General features: G+C 39.4%; 1 protein-coding gene across 2 annotated transcripts in view; it reads left to right on the forward strand.

Moving 5' to 3' along the window:
- The window catches only part of PRIM2 (DNA primase subunit 2), a 333,865-nt gene that overhangs the window by 17,898 nt on the left and 297,352 nt on the right, over nt 1–18,615 (forward strand). For both annotated transcript variants that reach the window (XM_062186315.1, XM_062186314.1), the window contains exons 4-5: nt 1,654–1,733; nt 3,307–3,427. In XM_062186315.1, coding sequence (XP_062042299.1) covers nt 1,654–1,733; nt 3,307–3,427 — 201 coding nt within the window. The remainder of the gene's footprint in view (nt 1–1,653; nt 1,734–3,306; nt 3,428–18,615) is intronic.

The raw sequence follows: 18,615 nt of genomic DNA on the forward strand, positions 1-18,615 counted from the left end.
CGTGACAAGAGAAACAATTGTGTTTATAGGCTGAACAGAAAGATCTAGAATAGAAAGAAGAGTAGGAGAACTTAAAGATACCTTGAATATTTGATAAATCAGGTTCCTTAAGACATAAAAGCACATGGGTTGGAGAGTTTAGGTGTGGTGATTAGCTTCATGTATGAGGAAGGAGAGATGCTTTGTCCATGGAGATGGATAGAAATGTAACACAACATGAGGATGCAGAAGCTTGGGACTGAAGGAGTCTGCCTGGTGGCTCTGATTTTCTGTAAAGTAGATGAAATTAACTTTAGAGAGAGGAGGAAGATGTGCTGTGATAGGGGCAGCTTTTCTAAGAAATAAGGAAAGAGATGATTGTCAAATCCCAGTTCTGCTGTTTATAAGCTCGGTGACCTTTAATAACTTAGTAACCCCTCTGTGCCTCAGTTTCCTCATCTTTAGTGAAATTTAAAGACGAAAAAAAATTTTTTTTTGAGAGTCAGGAGAGCTCTTATTTGCTAGTTCTTTCTCCAAATATCTGCAATGCCAGGCCTGAGCTGGATGGCCAGGAACTTGATCCAAGTCTTCCATAAGAATTGCAGGGAGCCATCACCTACTCTATCCTAGACTGCATATTAGCAGTCTGGAATTGAGATTAGAACTAGGATTTGAATCTGGTCACTCTGTTATCCGATATGGTGTCCCAACCAGTAGCTTAACCTCTAGGCTAAATGCTCACTCCAGTTTCCTCATCATTAATACTAATGTTTCACATCACATGGTTTTTTGAAGAGATTGAAAGGATTGATACATTAAAAATACTTAGAATACTGTGTATTACCTAGTAAATGTGGTCAAGGCTTGTTAATTGTTAAGTGTTGTGGACTTGAAAAGGATTGCTTGACATTGGTAAGAGTTCAACTGAGATTAGAGACCATGAAGTTTATATTCCAAGTTTCCATAATTTTGTATACATTTTTTTCCAACATTTTGAGAGTACATGATGATTGAGGATTGCGTGGTATAGCTATAGAGTAATCTAGGATCTAGCTAGGTTTTGCTAGATGGTTGAAATTAAGGTACTTGACGTTTGACATAAAAGTGTTTGAAGTGGAAAGTCCACTGGGTATAGGCTGAAGAAAGAAACTGAGCAGAGAGGAGTTAATAGGAAGAAAATGGGGGAAGGTTTTGTGGAGGTCACTTCAGCTGTCAATTTAAGTAAACTGTTGATGAGCCTGGAAAGCATCATTAAGAAATGTGTTTTTGAAGGGCTGGCATTAGTGCATTATTTTTGCAGTACTGGCATCCCATATGGGCGTCAGTTCAAGTCCTGGCTTCTCCACTTCCAAACCAGTTCTCTGCTAATGCCCTGGGAAAGCAGTGGAAAATGACCCAAGTCCTTGGGCTCCTGTACCCATGTGAGAGACTCGGATGAAGCTCTTGGTTTCAGTCTGGCCCAGCCCCAGCTGATGTAGCCATTTGATTTGGGGAGTGAACCAGCAGATGGAAGATCTCTGTTTCTCCCTCTCACTGTAAAGCTGCCTTTCATATAAATAAATAACTCTTAAAAAATGTGGTTTTGAAATTTTACCATTAGGTTATGCTATGCTGACTTAGTATTTCTTTACACTACTTAACGTTCTAATGCTTTTTTTTGGTCATTATTTTAAGGAAAATTTAGAAGATGAATATGAACCACGAAGAAGAGATCATATTTCTCATTTTATTTTGCGCCTTGCTTATTGCCAGTCGTAAGTATACATTTATATCTCATAGTCGTATCTGTATCTTGGCTTATAAATTGGTGCAGAGAAAATTGATGTGTTATACTACTTGTAGGAAAATTCAGAGTAACATTAGGAACCAGTGGGTCATGAGTTGAATGATGTGGCATTGAATTGGAACGTGTTCAACAGAAAATTTTTGTTTTTTTTTGGGTGTAGAATTTGGCCTGATGAAACACTTTTTTTTTTTTTTTTAAAGTCTGTTTATTTGAAAGGCAGAATGATAGATTGATGGGGATGGAGGAGAGAGATCTTCCATCTGCTGGTTTATGTCCCAAATGCCTGGGCTAGGCTAGGCTAAAGCCAGGAGTCTAGTACTCCATCTGGGTCTACCATGTCGGTAGCAGGGGCCCAAGCACTTGAGCCATCATCTGCTGCTTTCTAGGATGCATTACCAGGGCTCAAACTGGCACTGTGATGTGGCATGTATGGTATGCAAGTAAGGGATGTGCATGTCGCAAGTGGCAGCTTAAGCCACTATGCCAGAATGCCTGCTCTAACACTTTAAATTTTATGGGAAAGATTCTTTGAGAGTTAAAATTGGAAGAGATTTCTTTATGATGAGGGACTTTTAAAAATTTTCTTAAAAATATAACTATTATAAGAAACAATCAAATGCACACTTGAACTTGATATAGGCTTTTAGAATATGAGATGAATGGGTAAGTCAGTAGTGCCACCTAGAGGGAGAAGGGGTTAATACTTTTTTTTTTTAATGATGACTTCGTGTCCCATATCCCCCATATTAATTCTGGCCCAATGATATAGCTATGACTATTTCTTTTGATTAATAGGTTAATCATGTAAAAATCTTGAATTGCTTATTATTCTAATATAATAGTTGAGGAATTATCAGCTGTGTTCCTACAATTTTTATTTTATAAAGTAGCATGTAGTTTATGCAATTTATCCAATAAATGGATTGCTGACAGTCTGTGAAAGTCACCTAAAAAAGTCTTGTTTTACATTCAGTAGTGTAATTTTTTTTATAGTATAACAATAATACTCATTATGTATTTTCCTTATACATTAATATAGTTTTGTAAATATTGAGGTGTACTTGTGTATTTTAGATTTTAAAAATGTTTATTATTTTAAACTTTATTTGAGGGAGAGATGGAGACAGACAGAAAAATCTTCCATTTGCTGATTTGCTCTGCAAATTGCCTGTAACAGCCAGGGCTGGCCAGGCTGAAACCAGGAATCTAGAACTCAATGCAGTGTCCTAAATGGGTGGAAGAGACCCAGGGAGTTGAGCCATCATCTGCCTTCCCTGGTGTAGATTAACAGGAAGCTGATGCTTGTGCTTTAGTCCGGTGCTTTAACCTGCTGTGCCACAGCGCTGGCCCCTTTAATTTTAATTTGATGTTCGTACACTCCTCTACCTCGTACCCAACACATCCCTGGAAGATTGTGATATGTGGTAAAACTGTAATCTGTTGGTATCCTGCGTGTGTTTGAAATTTTCATAAAAATTTCTCATATTTAATAATTGTTGCATTTTTAATTTATTCTTCTAATTTCCCTGTGTCCATTTCAGTGAGGATCTTAGACGCTGGTTCATTCAACAAGAAATGGATCTCCTCCGATTTCGGTTTAGTATTTTACCCAAGGACAAAATTCAGAGTTTCTTGAAGGATAGCCACTTGCAGTTTGAGGCTGTAAGTATGTTTTTCTGGTTATTTCCGATTGTTTTCACCCTTCCTCCTTCCCTTTTGCATTCTTTTCCTAAGTACTTTCCCGAAAAAGTGTCTTGCAGCTTTGTACAACAAAGCCTCACATTCACTTTATTAAATATGTGATTTATTAAAGCACAAAAGGGTTTTACTTTATAAAACTTCATCTTTAACTAAGATCTTGTGGTTCAAAATTTTAAAGCTAATAAGGTATTGAAGCAAACAGACAAATAATAGTTATTTGCAGTAGTAAGGTTTAGAAGAGATAATACTTTGGAAGTTCGTTGTCAAGTTCTGCATGATTTCACTCATGTAGAATCAAAATAGTTGATCTCATAGGAGTTGAGAGTAGAATGGTGGTTACCAGAGGCTGGGGAGAGTAGAGGGAGAAGCAGGGATGGGGGAAAAGTTGCTTAATGTGTACTAAGTGATAGATATGAGTAAGAGGTTCTGGTGTTCTAAGGCATTTGTAAAGTGACTATAGAAGACAATAATGTACTGTGGTTTTTTTTTTTTTTTTTTTTAATTCATGTATTTATTTGAAAGTGAGAATTACAGAGAGGGAGAGACAGATCTTTACCTGCTGGTTCACTCCACAAATGGCTGCAACAGCTGGTGCTGAGTCAGGCTGGAACCAGGAACCAGGAACTTCATCTGGGTCTTCCACATGGGTGCAGGGGCCCAGGGACTTCTGCCATCTTCCGTTGCTTTCCCAGACACATTAGCAGGGAGCTGGCTCAGAAGTGGAACAGCTGGGATCCAACCGGTACCCATATGGGATGCTGGCACTGTGGACGACGACTTAACCTGCTGTGCCACAGTGCTGGCCCCTACTGTGTGTTATTCTAAAAAAGCTAGAAAAAAGAATTTTGAACGTTTTCACCATAAGGAAGTAGTAAATGTTTGAGGAAATAGATATGTTTATTCTGCTTTGGACATTAGAAAATATATACATGTTTCAGAACATCACGTGGCACCCCATAAATATGTGTAGTTTTTAGCGTGTCACTTAAAATAACGTGAAAAGACAGCCAAATAAGAAAGAATAAGAAAACAAAAAAAGGCTGTGTCAGTAAAATCTGTTTGTCTGAATAGTTTTAAATTATGAGTTTTGGACAAATCTGAATGATTAACATGCTGTAATTAAAAAAAAAAATCTAAAACATTTTTCATAGGTTGGGAGTTGGAAATAGAATTTATGTCTTTTAGGCCGGCGCCGTGGTTTAACAGGCTAATCCTCCACCTTGCGGCGCCGGCACACCAGGTTCTAGTCCCGTTTGGGGCGCCGGATTCTGTCCCGGTTGCCCCTCTTCCAGGCCAGCTCTCTTCTATGGCCCGGGAGTGCAGTGGAGGATGGCCCAAGTGCTTGGGCCCTGCACCCGCATGGGAGACCAGGAGAAGCACCTGGCTCCTGCCATCGGATCAGCGCGATGCGCTAGCCGCAGCTGCCATTGGAAGGTGAACCAACGGCAAAAGGAAGACATTTCTCTCTCTCTCTCTCTCTCTATCCACTCTGCCTGTCAAAAAAAAAAAAAAAAGAATTTATGTCTTTTAGGTAGATTGATGGTATAGTTGGAGGGCAGAGAAATTCTTTCTTGGAAAATTTAGAGCAGTTGGGTGGTACTGGGACTACTTGAGACTTTAGTTTGGTATTGTAATAGGTGACTTGAGAAAAGTAGAAGCTGGAATAGGTGAAAGACATTGTCATTTTTGACAAGTGGAAGGCATGTCCACTGTAGTAAGCAAGAACAGTGAGTTACATGGGTTGGGGGAAGGAGACTGCATGGAGGGAAGTGAACAAACGTTTAATGTCTGTTATATGCTTGGTAGGCCCTTTCTAGAGCTGCTGTCATTTTCTTAGAAGTGCCAATGAAATTTCTAAACAGCTTCCTGGGTGTAGACATGGGTCATGTACAGGAGCATCTGGCACAAACCAGTAGTGTCTTCTGTTTTGTTTTAACTTTTATCCATGGTAAGGTCCATTATTTATTTTTTTAAGCAAGATATACTTATTTGAAAGAGTCAGTCAATCTCCCATCTGTGGGTTTACTTCCTAAATGGCTGCAACAGCGAACTCTGAGCAAAGCCTAAACCAGGAGCCAGGAACTTTAGCCTGGTCTCCCACGTTGGTGGCATGGGCCCAAATACTTGGCCTATTTTCTGTGACTTGCCAGGTGCATTAACAAGAAGCCATATTGGAAGCAGAGCACCCAGGACTTGAACCAGCATTTCCAAGTGGGAAGCAGGGTTCACTGAAGCTTAACCTACTGAGCTAAAACACTGACCCCTGAAGTCCATTATTGTTTTATCTATTCTTTATTTGTCTCAGTATATTGCATGTAGTTGTTTTTTTTCTTCAAGACTTATGTATTTATTTGAAAGGCAGAGTTACAGAGAGAGAGACCGAGATTGAGATTTTGCATTCGCTGCTTTACTCCCCAGAGAGCTGCAATGACCAAGGCTGGGCCATGGATGCCAGGTGCTTCCTCTGTGTCTCCCAGATGGGTGGCAGGGGCCCCGGGCACTTGGACCATCTTCTGTTGCTTTCCCAGGTGCATTAGTAGGGAGCTGGATTGAAAGTGGAACAGCTGGGTCTCAAACCGGTTCCTGTATGGGATTCCGGCACTGCAGATGGCAGGTTAACCTGCTACGCCACAGTGTGGGCCCTGCAACATAGTTTTGTTTAATAGATTTATTGAGCTAGAATTCAAATGTCTTGAAATTTACTCTTTTAACTTGTGTAACTCATTGATTTTTAGTTTAATTCTAGAGTTGTGCAACCATCACCATTATCCAAGTTTTGAACATATTCATGCCCCTAAAAAATGAAACCACATACCCATTAGTTACTCCTTATTCTTTTCTCTCTTAATCCTTGTCAGATATCAATCTACTTTATGTCTGTGTGGTTTTGCCTATTCTGGGTAAAATGTAATCATGCAATATGTAGTCTTTTGTGATTGGTTTTTTCCACTTAAGCTAATATTTTTGACTTTTTTCCACATTCTGGCATATTTCAGTAATTTTTTATTGGTGAATAATATTTTTTTGTGCTCAGAAGTTCCTAGATATTTGTTTTTTTTTCATATTTTATTCATAATGCTGCAGTGAATATTTGTGTACAAGTTTTTGTACATATTTGTTTTAATTTCTCTCAGGTATTTCTAGGCGTCAAATTGCTAGGTCATAGGGTAAGTCTGTAAACTTCTGAAGATATGTCAAAATGTTTTCTCCAAAGTGGCCTCATTATTATACTTACCAATTTCTCCATGTCCTTACCAACAACTAGTGTCTCTTTGTTAAATATACTCATTGAAGTGGGTAATGTGGTTTTGATTTGCGTTTGTAATGGCGTTGAACATCTTTTCATGTGCACATTGGTCATTTGTATAGCTCCTGTGGAGGGAGGAGTGTCTGTTAGAGAGAATCTCCCATCTGCTTTACTCCCCGAATGCCTGCAGTAGTCAGGGCTGGAACAGGCCAAAGCCACGAGCTAGGAACTCAATCTGCATCTCCCACATAGGTGGCAGGGACCCAACTATTCTAGCCATCACCTGCTGCTGAATCAAAGTGGCAGTAGTGGACATCCTGATTTTAGGAGGAGAGCATGCTATGATGCATGTTGTTTACTGTGAGTTTTTAAATAAATATCTTTTATCAGTTTGAGGAAATTTTCTTCCAATTTTTGTTGAGTATTTTCAGGATGAAAGGGTATTGGATTTTGTCCACCTGCTCTTACTGTGTTTGCTCTTTTTTTTTTTTTTTTTTTACCTTTTGCATCCAAGAAAAGAGATTGGCCGTCTGAATCCAAAGGGCCAAGGTTATGACAGCTACCCAGACACTTTTTAACATATAGCGTAAGGCCTTTAAGGCCAGGTCCTTTTGGGACGAAACTGCATAAACCATACTAAGGTTTCACTTACCCTGAGAGACCGCTTAGCCTCGGCCGAAAAGTAACTGTTCCTGCCGCACGTTGGGCGCCAGATGCAGGGTCTTAGTCCACCCGTACAGGATGGACTGGGTCCAAGGAAAGGTAAGTGTGCCGCTCACCCGTTCCCCAGCCTCCCGATCAGACAATCAGACGCAGCGGGGAGCCAAGTCTAGTAGCAAGGACTCCGTGTTTGCTCTTTTTTAAAATGGTGTTATACTAATTGATTTTTGGATGTTAAGCAGGTCTTGCATTCCTGAGGTAAATCTCCTTTGATAGTGGTATATAATCCTTTTCATATGTTGCTGGAATTGGATTGTGTGTGTTTTCTTGAGCATATTTGCATTTGTGTTGCTCTGATAGGAGTTTGTAGTGAAAGTCTCTTTTCTGACATTAGTAAAGCTGTTCTAGATTTTTTATGGTTGTTGTGTGGATGATATAACTTTTCCCCTGCTTTTACTTTAATCCTATGTGTTTTAATCTAAAGTGTGCCTGTTGAAGATAGTATATAGTTTAATCACTTCAAGAAATTCATTCTTCCATTCTTTGCCTTTAGATTGGATTATTTTCTGCATTTATATTTAATGTAATTACAATAAATCAGGATTTACGTTACCACCTTGCTATTTGTTCCATTTTGTTGTTGTTGTTGTTCCTCTATTTCTCTATTACAACCTTCTTTGTGTTAAGTAGATATCTGCAGGTGTACCATTTAAATTCTCTTATGTTTCTTTTTCCTGTATCTTTTTGAGTTCTTTTCTTTATGGTTTCCTTGTGAATGGTAATTACTATTTTATCTTAAAACAATCTAATTGGGATTAATAAGAAGTTAATTTCAATAGTATACAAAACTTTGCTCTCATATGCTCTTTTCCTTCTGTCTACCACCGGGTTATTGTCAGTTAATTTATATCTTTATGCAAAAAATATATAGGTTGTGTGAAAATGTCTCCATTATAGTGTTATACTTGAGTTGTTTGCCTTTGTATACAGTTCAAGGTTGGAAAATTTCTCATCAGGATTTTGAAGGTATATTACCCTTTAGCTTCCAAAGTTGCTTCTGAGAAGCCTGATTCCATTTTGGTTTCTGATTGTTTTTATGCATCTTTTTGTTCTTTGCGATTCCCATTCCTCAGTCCTGGTACTGTGAAATTGAATGATGATATCTGAATTATTTTTTCATTTATTTGGATAGGAACTTGGATCTTTTTAATCTAAAGGCTTGATACCTTCAGTTTAGGAACTTTCTTTTTACTATTGGCTTTAGTAATTCTTTCCCTTATGTTTTCTATGTTCCTTCTGTCTCTTTAAAATTTTTATTTATTTATTTTCATCTACTTGAAAGGTAGTGGGACAAACTGGGAGAGAGGAGAGGGAGAGATATAGAGATAGATTTCTGCCATCTGTTGGTTCACTTTCCAAATGCCCACAAGCAGCCAGTGCTGGGCCAGGAGAAGCCAGGAGTCCAGAACTCCATTAAGTTCTTCCATGTGAGTGAAAGGGGCCCAAGTAGTTGAGCCATTATCTGCCACCTCCCAGGATGCAGTATCAGGAAGCTGAATCTGGAGCCAGGATTGGAACTGGCACTCTGATAAGGGATGTGGGCGTCACAAGTGGTACTTAACCCACTGTGCCACAATGCTTACCCGTATGTTTTTTCTTTATAATCTCCTTTGAATTGTTATTTGGACTTTCTGGGTGGGTCCTCTTCTTTTTTTTTTTTCTTTTTCCTGACATTTAATCTTTATATCTTTGTTATATTTTAGGGAAATTTTTTCAACTAGTTTCCAAATTATATATTTATTTATATATTTTTCTTCTCTCTGGTTTTTAATTTCTGACAGCCCTTTTTGGTTCTCCTTTTTATAGTCTTGCTTCATGAAGATAACTATCTTTTCTTTTGGAAGTTATTAATTGCAGTATTCTTTAGCTCATTGTGTATTTACCTCTCATTTAGTTAACCTTTATATAGTCTTTTACACTGTTTTCTTTAAGTGTTTAATGATCCTTTGTTTTTGTTTATGTTGGGGAGTGAAATATTGAAAACTGAATTTAAACAGGTATGGGTGCCCAAGATACTTACTTACTACTGGGCCTTATTCAGTCATGCAGTACCCCACCCTGCCTCCCCAGCAAAAATAATTATTGGATGACCCCAGCCAGAGTCAGACTTCAGACAGGAAACCTCCACTCTCCTACACTGATTGAGTTGTGTCTTTGTGCTGACATTCTTGTATCAGAGAATCAAGAACACATTGTTTACCTTTTTTAATGCTGTTTTTTTTTTTTTTTTAAATTGAATCCCTTATTGTTTGCATTCTTTAACTCACACCTTTCATGTTTTTTAGTTGGTGTTTCAAGTTCATGATTTGTTTCTGGTGCTCTCTGTGGTTGTGTCAGCTCTTTCCTTTTCAGTATTGCTTTCTCCAGGGATTTAGATTGTGGCTTCCTTTGCTCTTCTGAATCTGTTAATACACTTTTGTCCTCTTCCAAAAATATGTTGACCTTTCTCTTCTACTCTTGCCCTTGGTGGTTCCTATTCTTTTTATATTTTGTTATTTTTATTGTGTTTTGGAGGTTATGGAAGTATTCATGTCTAGTTTGTTATGGTTAACCAGAAGCGTCAATGGCTTCAATCATTGTAGCTTTAAATTTAGGGAACAAAGTTAAAATTTTGGAATGTGTTTTACTAATAGTTGTTACAAGTTCAGGTTACAGCATTATATTACCTGCTTTTTGTTACTTTAAATTACCTGAAAACTTTTTAGGAAGGAAGAAGGTTTGTTGTGACTTAGAGTTTGGAGGTTTGTAGTCCCAGACTAGGAGGCCCTCTTGGTTCAGGCATATGGTGAAGCCAGAGGATGGCAGAAGATTGATCACATGGAAGCCCAGAAGTAGAGAGAGGATGCTTGGCCATTACAACTAATCGTCTCATAAGAATTAACTTCCAGGGCAACACTGCAATGACCTAAAGACCTCTCAACAAGCTTAACTCCCAGATGCTATAATTAGATCAAGTCTCCACTTTTTTTTTTTTTAAAGAATTATTTATTTTCTTTGAAAGTCAGAGTTACATAGAAAAGGAGAGTCAGAGAGAAAAGTCTTCCATCCGCTGGTTCACTCCCCAGTTGGCCTCAACAGCTGGAGCTGTGCTGATCTGAAGCCAGGAGCCAGGAGCTTCTTCCAGGTCTTCCACACGGGCGCAGGGGCTCAAGGACTTGGGCTATCTTCCACTGCTTTCTCAGGCCATAGCAGAAAGCTGAATTGGAAATGGAGCATCTGGGTCTCGAACTGGTGCCCATATGGGATGCTGGCACTGCAGGCAGCGGCTTTACCCTCTGTGCCACAGCGCCAGCCCAACTCTCCACTTTTAATCCACTAACAGTAGTCCGTTAACCATTAACATGAGACTTTCAGGCTTAAATGTCTGCTGGGAGTTATGGGGAACCAAATCCTATTGAAACCATATGAGGTGCTGCATTGTTGAATTTGATTCCTCCCTGAAGGACCTATCAGTGCTGGGAAAGATTCCTCCATGGGTCTCTTGTTTATGCTTATATACCTCTTGTCAAGAGTGCGAGATCATTACCATTCTTCACCCATTTCTTTTTTGTAAAAAAACAAAACAAAAAAATAAGGGTCGGCACTGTGGTGTAGTAGGTTAAGCCTCTGCCTGTGGGACCGGTTCATATCCTGGCTGCTCCACTTCCCATCCACTTCTGTACTACTGGTCTAGAAAAGCAGTGAAAGATGGCCCAAGTGCTTGGGGTCCTATATTCACATGGGAGACCTGGAAGAAGCTCCCAGCTTCGAATTGGCCCAGCCCTGGCCACTGTGGCCATTGCAAGAGTGAACCAGCAGATGGCAGACCTCTCTCTCCCTAACTGTGCCTCACAAATAAATAAATGAATTAAACAAACAAGAGAAAAACCCCAAAGGTTTCTCATTTATTTGAAAGCTGAGAGGGAGAGCAAGAGTGAGAGTGTGCACATGAAAAGGAGAGCAAGAGCGAGAGTGAGAGCGAGAGCTTGAGCTAGAGCGAGGGTACGTGATATCTTTATCTGCTAGTTTTCTCTCCATCCTGCAATTGCCAGACGGGGCAATGCCGAAGCTAGAGGCCTAGGACTCAATGTGAGTGGCAAAGACACAGGTGCTTGAACCATCAGCTGTTGCCTCCCAGGGTGCACATTAACAGGAAGCAGAGCCAGACTTGAACATCTGGAATGTTGGGATCCCAAACAGTCTTAAATGCCTTGTTAAGGGGCCGGTGCTGTGGTGCAGTGGGTTAACGCCCTGGCCTGAAGTGCTGGCATCCCATATGGGCACCGGTTCTAGTCCTGGCTGCTCCTCTTCCTATCCAGCTCTCAGCTGTGGTCTGGGAAAGCAGTAGAATGTGGCCCAAGTCCTTGGGCCCTTGCACTCATGTGGGAAACCAGGAAGAAGTTCCTGGCTCCTGGCTTCAGATCGGCACAGCTCTGGCCATTGCAGCCATCTGGGGAGTGAACCAGCAGATGGAAGACCTCTCTCTCTGTCTCTACCTCTCTCTGTAACTCTGTCTTTCAAATAAATAAAATAAATCTTTTTTTTAAAAAAATGCCTAGTTAAACACCTGGCCCCAACCCAGTCCATTTCTTAGAACTGTTTTTGGCAAGCAAATCAGGATAAGTATAAGATACTTCCTTTGCCGTATGGAAGAAGCTTACTGCTTTCTATAAAAGCTGTCTATCAGTGTTCTTTAGCTGTGATTGCAAACACACTGCACAGAGCACCCATGTGGACTATATTGTGTTGGTATTGTGGGATTTGGGAACAGTGAGAATAACACAAACTTGTTTGTTCTCTTGCTGCTTCCTGTGACATGAGAACCAGAGTTCTTTGTCTTTGATGCAGGAGTCTTGTGTCTTCTGCCAGCATCCCATAAACATTCACAGACTTACTGACTTATAGTAGGGTATAGTTAAAACCCAGACTGAACATTGTGCTGTGTGATTTGGATAAATTTTCTAATCAGTCTTTAAGTTTCTTCATCTTTCAAATGAAAATAATAATAATCCCCACCTCATGGATTTGTGAGGTTTGAACAAAATTGTTTGTATTGAGTGCTTAGTACTGTGCAAATATGTTAACTAGTAATATTATGGAGGAAGTAGAAGTAGCAAATTCCTGTATGTTGGAAAAATTTAGGGTCAGTTAGATTGATACGTTTTACTGCAATTCAAAGAAATTTGGTTCTTATTGTTTTAGGAAACAGGAATTTATAGGAAACACATGCATAAATTTTAGCAAATGTGTTGGCAGTCAATATCATGTTTTTTTATTTATATAAAAGGAGTACCATAATTTTAATATCACTCTAGTTGCTTCTAATCTGTTAGAATCATTTTATGTATTTATATCCTGTTTTACTCTACAGGTCATTTGAGGTCCATTATAATAAGCATATACCTTAAAGTAGGTTGCAAAAATATTGATAAAATTGAAAGATTGAGGGGAAAATTAATAGTCACATTTGTTCATGCCAGGTGAACTTACACAGTTTCTTAAGGGAACAGTAACTTTGGCTTTTTGTGTGACTGTTTTGTGACTCTGAGTGGTGGGATAGGATGAGAAGAAGGTCCTCTGGGATTCATCAGAATGTGGGTGAAGGTTTGTAGAGTGTGGGAAACATTAAGCCTGTAGAATGTAAAACTTGAAATGCTTGTTGTTAGTGGGGATTTATGGGACATGCAAAGACAAGGTCTTGCAGGGAGCTTGGCAGAAAAGCTGTTCCTGTGATTAGTTGCAAGCACTTCCTGCAGAGACCTTATCCCGCCTCTTCTGCTACTCTCCCATGATGTCTGATGCCAGTAAATAAGACGCTTGAATTTGAATGCTATTGATTAGCTTGCTACCAGGTCCCTGTAAGTTTGTGTCATTTCATTTTAGGATTTCTCTTTTTTTTTTTTTTTAACTTTTATTTAATGAATATAAATTTCCAAAGTACAGCTTATGGGTTACAATGGCTTCTCCCCCCTATAACTTCCCTCCCACCCGCAACCTCCCCTTTCCCGCTCCCTCTCCCCTTCCATTCACATCAAGATTCATTTTCAATTCTCTTTATATACAGAAGATCAGTTTAGTATATATTAAGTAAAGATTTCAACAGTTTGCCCCCACATACCAGCACAAAGTGAAAAAAATACTGTTGGAGTACTAGTTATAGCATTAAATAACAGTGTACAGCACATTAAAGACAGAGATCCTACATATTTTTTAAAAATTAATAAATTTTCTATGCAATTTCCAATTTAACACCAGGTTTTTTTTTTTTTTTCATTTTCAATTATCTTTATATACAGAAGATCGATTCAGTATATAATTAGTAAAGATTTCATCAGTTTGCACCCACACAGAAACACAAAGTGTAAAAATACTGTTTCAGTACTAGTTATAGCATCACTGCACATTAGACAACACATTAAGGACAGATCCCTCATGAGGTGTAAGTACACAGTGACTCCTGTTGCTGACTTAACAATTTGACACTCTTGTTTATGGCGTCAGTAATCTCCCTAGGCTCTAGTCATGAGTTGCCAAGGCTATGGAAGCCTTTAGAGTTCGCTGACTTTGATCTTATTCTGATAGGGTCATAGTCAAAGTGGAAGTTCTCTCCTCCCTTCAGAGAAAGGTACCTCCTTCTTTGATGGCCCCGTTCTTTCCACTGGGATCTCACTCACAGAGATCTTTCATTTAGGTTTTTTTTTTTTCCTTTTCCATGGTATCTTGGCTTTCCATGCCTACAATACTCTCATGGGCTCTTGAGCCAGATTTGAATGCCTTAAGGGCTGATTCTGAGGCCAGAGTGTTATTTAGGACATCTGCCATTCTATGAGTCTGCTGTGTATCCTGCTTCCCATGTTGGATCGTTCTCTCCCTTTTTGATTCCATCAGTTAGTATTAGCAGATACTAGTCTTGTTTGTGTGATCCCTTTGACTCTTAGACCTATCAGAGTGATCAGTTGTGAACTGAAATTGATCACTTGGACTAGTGAGATGGCATTGGTGCATGCCACCTTGATGGGATTATATGGAATCCCCTGGCACGTTTCTAACTCCACCATTTGGGGCAAGTCCGATTGAGCATGTCCCAAATTGTACATCTCCTCCCTCTCTTTTTCCCACTCTTACATTTAACAGGGATCACTTTTCAGTTAAAATTTAAACACCTCTCAACTTAAACTATGTTGTTAATAGGAATTATGCACATTTCCTTTCTTTTGAGGTATTTTGTTTGCATTTGAAAACTGTTGTACTCAAACAGGTATCAATGATGATTTTATACTCAGAACCAAGCAAAGGTTGGGGAAAAATTATTAGCATCTGTGGTGTGAGGGAAACCCTGACATGTGACCTGCTGCCTAAGGTGAGGCAGAAGGAAATGATAGGGTGTGGGGAACCACGGGACCACTTTGGTTTCTGTGTCTGCCAGCACACATGTCTTGGAGTCTGTCTGGAATTAATGCTTGTATACTGTATTTGTGTGTATTTCTTGGTCTTTTTAGTTTCCTGAATGCTGCAGTGTTGTGTTTTTTTTTTTTTTTTTTTTTAAAGATTTATTTATTTGAAAGGGAGAGTTACAGAGAGGCAGAGAGAGAGAGAGAGAGAGTGAGTGAGTCAGAGTCTTCTATTCGCTGGTTCACTCCCCAAATGGCTGCAATGGCCAGAGCTGGTTAGATCTGAAGCCAGGAGCCAGGAGCTTCTTCTAGGTGCGCCACACAGATGCAGGGGCCCAAGGACTTGGGCCATCTTCTACTGCTTTTCCGGGCCATAGCAGAGAGCTGAATCGGAAGTGGAGCGTCCGGGACTTAACTCGGCGCCCATATGGGATTCCGGCACTGCAGGCGGTGCTTTTGCCTGCTATGCCGCTGTGCTGGCCCCTGCAATGATTTTTATATTGAGCTTAATATTGACTTTTCTATTTCTACTTATGTAAAATAAGTCTGTTTTGACGTTAGGAAGAGATGCGGTTTTAGAAGTAAGTTGGTTGCATTGTGTTTGCTTTGATGGAGAAATATGTATGGAAGAAGGGATCATTAATTCCTTTGCATAGGTCTTTTAAATTTTGTTTTTCAGATTTTCATGGCTGATATAATTTTATTAGATTTAAATGTGGAAAAGATGAATGGGGGCCAGGTATCAGATTTGGAACTCCGTATTCTGTTTCTGACTTAGGTAGTATGTTGATACTCGGGCTTTTTTAGTCTCTACTTGAAGTCAGTAGTAGATTCTGAATCTTCATGACATAGAGCAGAAAGTCTTTGAAATGTTTAAAAAGGAAGAATGGGTATTTTTTTTTTAATTTGGCATATATATATAAATAACTTTTTTAATATGAAATTTCTGAGAAAGATCAGAAATGAGTAAATATTGCTGTCTGTTGGGATTATTTTGGATTTCTCCTTGCTGAGTTGATTGACGTAACCCTGGGTCCCATTAAAGGTGAATGGGTAAGGTTAAATGGATTCTATTAATGCTTCTTCAGTTGGCCAGTTAAGGAAAGGTCAGGCTTTGACAGCTGTCAGCCTCAGAGACAAAGGATGTCTATGCATAACAGTTTGAGGCTGACAGCAATTTATAATTTACTTGGCTGTTTTTTAAAATCTCCTTAGGTGAATCAAAACATATTATTTATTTGAAGTTCCAGTGGATCTAGTGGCATGATGCTGCTTTTCATTAGAATAAAGAATGGCAAGGGTAGTAAAGGAGAATGTTCTTAAAGAAACATTATTCCTTGTGTCACATGTGAAAACTGCACTGTGTAGTACAAAGAACGAGTGTTGTTCAAACATCATTGATATCCAAGGAAGTGAGAACTTCTGAGTGAAGGCAAGTGAAGTGGTTACCTCATTGCGTGGCTCACTGAAAATTAATACAGTAAAACTTTGCACCATTTATTATTATTTTTTTTTAGGTTAAGGTTTTTTTTTGTTTTTAAATGGGGCTGGTGCTGTGGTGCAGTAGGCTAAGCCTCCATATGGGTCCTGGTTTGTGTGCCTGCTGTTCCTCTTCTGATCCAGCTCTCACTTTCGGCCTGGGAAAGCAGTGGAAGATGGGCTAAGAACTTGGGCTCCTGTACCAGGGTGGGAGATACGAAAGAGGCTCCTGGCTTTGATCTGCCCAGCTCCAACTGTTGTGGCCATTTGGAGATCAGATGGAAACAGATGGATCTGTTTCTCCCTCTCTTTGTTTGTAACTCTGCTTCTCAAATAAATAAAATATTTGGAAACAAAAAGATTTTATTTATTTGAGAGAGTGATAAAGAAGGGAAGAGACAGCCAGAGAGAGCTTCCATCTGCTGGTTTACTTCCAAGATGGCTGTAATAGCCAGGACTGGGCCAGGCCAAAGCCTGGCGCTTCAATCAGTTCAGTTACATGGGTGACAGGGGTCCATGGCACTTAGGCCATCTTCTGCTTTTCCAGGCTATTAGTAGGGGGCCAGATTGGCAGCTGAGTAGTCGGGACTCGAACATTTTAGGTGACTGCTTTACCTGTTAAGACACAGTGCAGGCCCCTATTTTTGCTTATTTTCAAATAGGTTTTTCTTACCCTGAACATATCTGAAATTTATTACTCAACGCTTATAGTTTGAAACTTTCTTTTCTCTTAGAATTTTTTTAAAATTTTTTTTTAAGATTTTAAAAATGTATTTGAGAGGTAGAATTACAGACAGAGAGAAGAGCGACAAAGTTCTTCCATCTGCTGGTTTATTCCTTAAATGGCTGGAATGGCTGGAGCTGGGTAGATCCAAAGCCAGGAGCCAGGAGCTTCCTCCAGGTGTCCCACACTGGTGCAGAGAGAGCTGAATTGGAAGAGGAGCAGCCGGGATATTAACCGGTGCCCACAGGGGATGCCAGCACCACAGACGGAGGCTTAACCTACTATGCCACAGCACTGGCCACTAGAAATTATTTCATATTTTTCTTGGCTAGTAACTTCCTTTTCGCAAACATGAATTAAAGTTCAATTTGTCATCTGTCATTGGCTATGAGTTTATTGGAAACTTTTGAATGCTTTTCTCCAGTTAACATTGGAATATTGATTTTACATTATTTAGTAGTTTTATGTATATAATGTGTGAATATTTTTGGTGTCTGTCATTATTAGATTCCTGCATGTTGGCTTTGAGATAGTTAGTCATGGTTTGTTAAAGATTTTGGCTGTGATTAAATTGTTTTCATTGCTACTTGATATAGACTAGGTTGTTGTAGCTGGTTTGGAATGTGCTTTTGTCATCACAGTCTACAGAATTTCTATTAAAATTTAAAAATTCCATTAGCCTGATATACATGATACTCTTCATCCTGTCCTCCAGGATCACAACTTATTATAAGTCTGTTAATATATTGCCAACTGATTTTTAGCATGATGGTTGCAAAATGGAGAGAAATGTGCAGATTTTCTGTCTTTTGACACAGAATAAGAAGTCTGGTGATAGAGCAGAGGTAGGATATGCAGATGGTAGTGTAGAGCAGATTAGAAAACACGTGTGTTTGGTAATCTGTGTGACTTTTCATGTTATTTATGACAAAGTCATTGACTATGACTTTTCATTAGAATAATGTCAGGAGGGGGATTGGAGTCTGGGGAAGAGTGAAGTGGGGACAGTAAGACATGGACTGTCAATACTCTAGTGGAGAGTCCAGACTTGAAAGGAACTGAGGGGGAAAGAATTAATAATCAGATGAAGGATGTTAAAGGAAGAAAATTATTCACGACATTTGTCAAGGACGGTAAGAAAGACTTTTTCAAGGAGGGCTTCTGTAGTAGGCTTTTGTAGTAAGGAGAGAGATGAACTCAACACAGTTCAATGGGAAGAGTAGGCATTGATATCCAAGGAACCAGGTGGGGCAGTGGATGGAAAATTACTAAGAGGTGGAGCAGTTCCTTGCTAAGCTGTCTTGATTTTTCTTGAAGCAGACAAGGCTGACAAGATTGAGTGTGGTCAGACAAAGGGTAGGGAGTTTTCCCTAAACTGACTCCTGTGGATTCTTGCTAAAACTGAATTAACAGACCTAGTGAAAAGGAGGATTCAACAGCTTGAATAGAGTTAGATCAAGGATCAAATAAGTTGTTCTATGTTCCAAGGCTGTGCAATAGGCTGGATTGATGGTTGTTGGCACAGTGCTCTGAGTGTTGAGTAAATGTTTGAATTAATTTCTAAAGAAAATAGTCAAATTGAAAAGATTTTCTCTATTCTGTTTCATGA

This window comes from Lepus europaeus, chromosome 3, assembly GCF_033115175.1.
Source record: "Lepus europaeus isolate LE1 chromosome 3, mLepTim1.pri, whole genome shotgun sequence".
In the NCBI taxonomy this organism is placed as follows: Eukaryota; Metazoa; Chordata; class Mammalia; order Lagomorpha; family Leporidae; genus Lepus; species Lepus europaeus.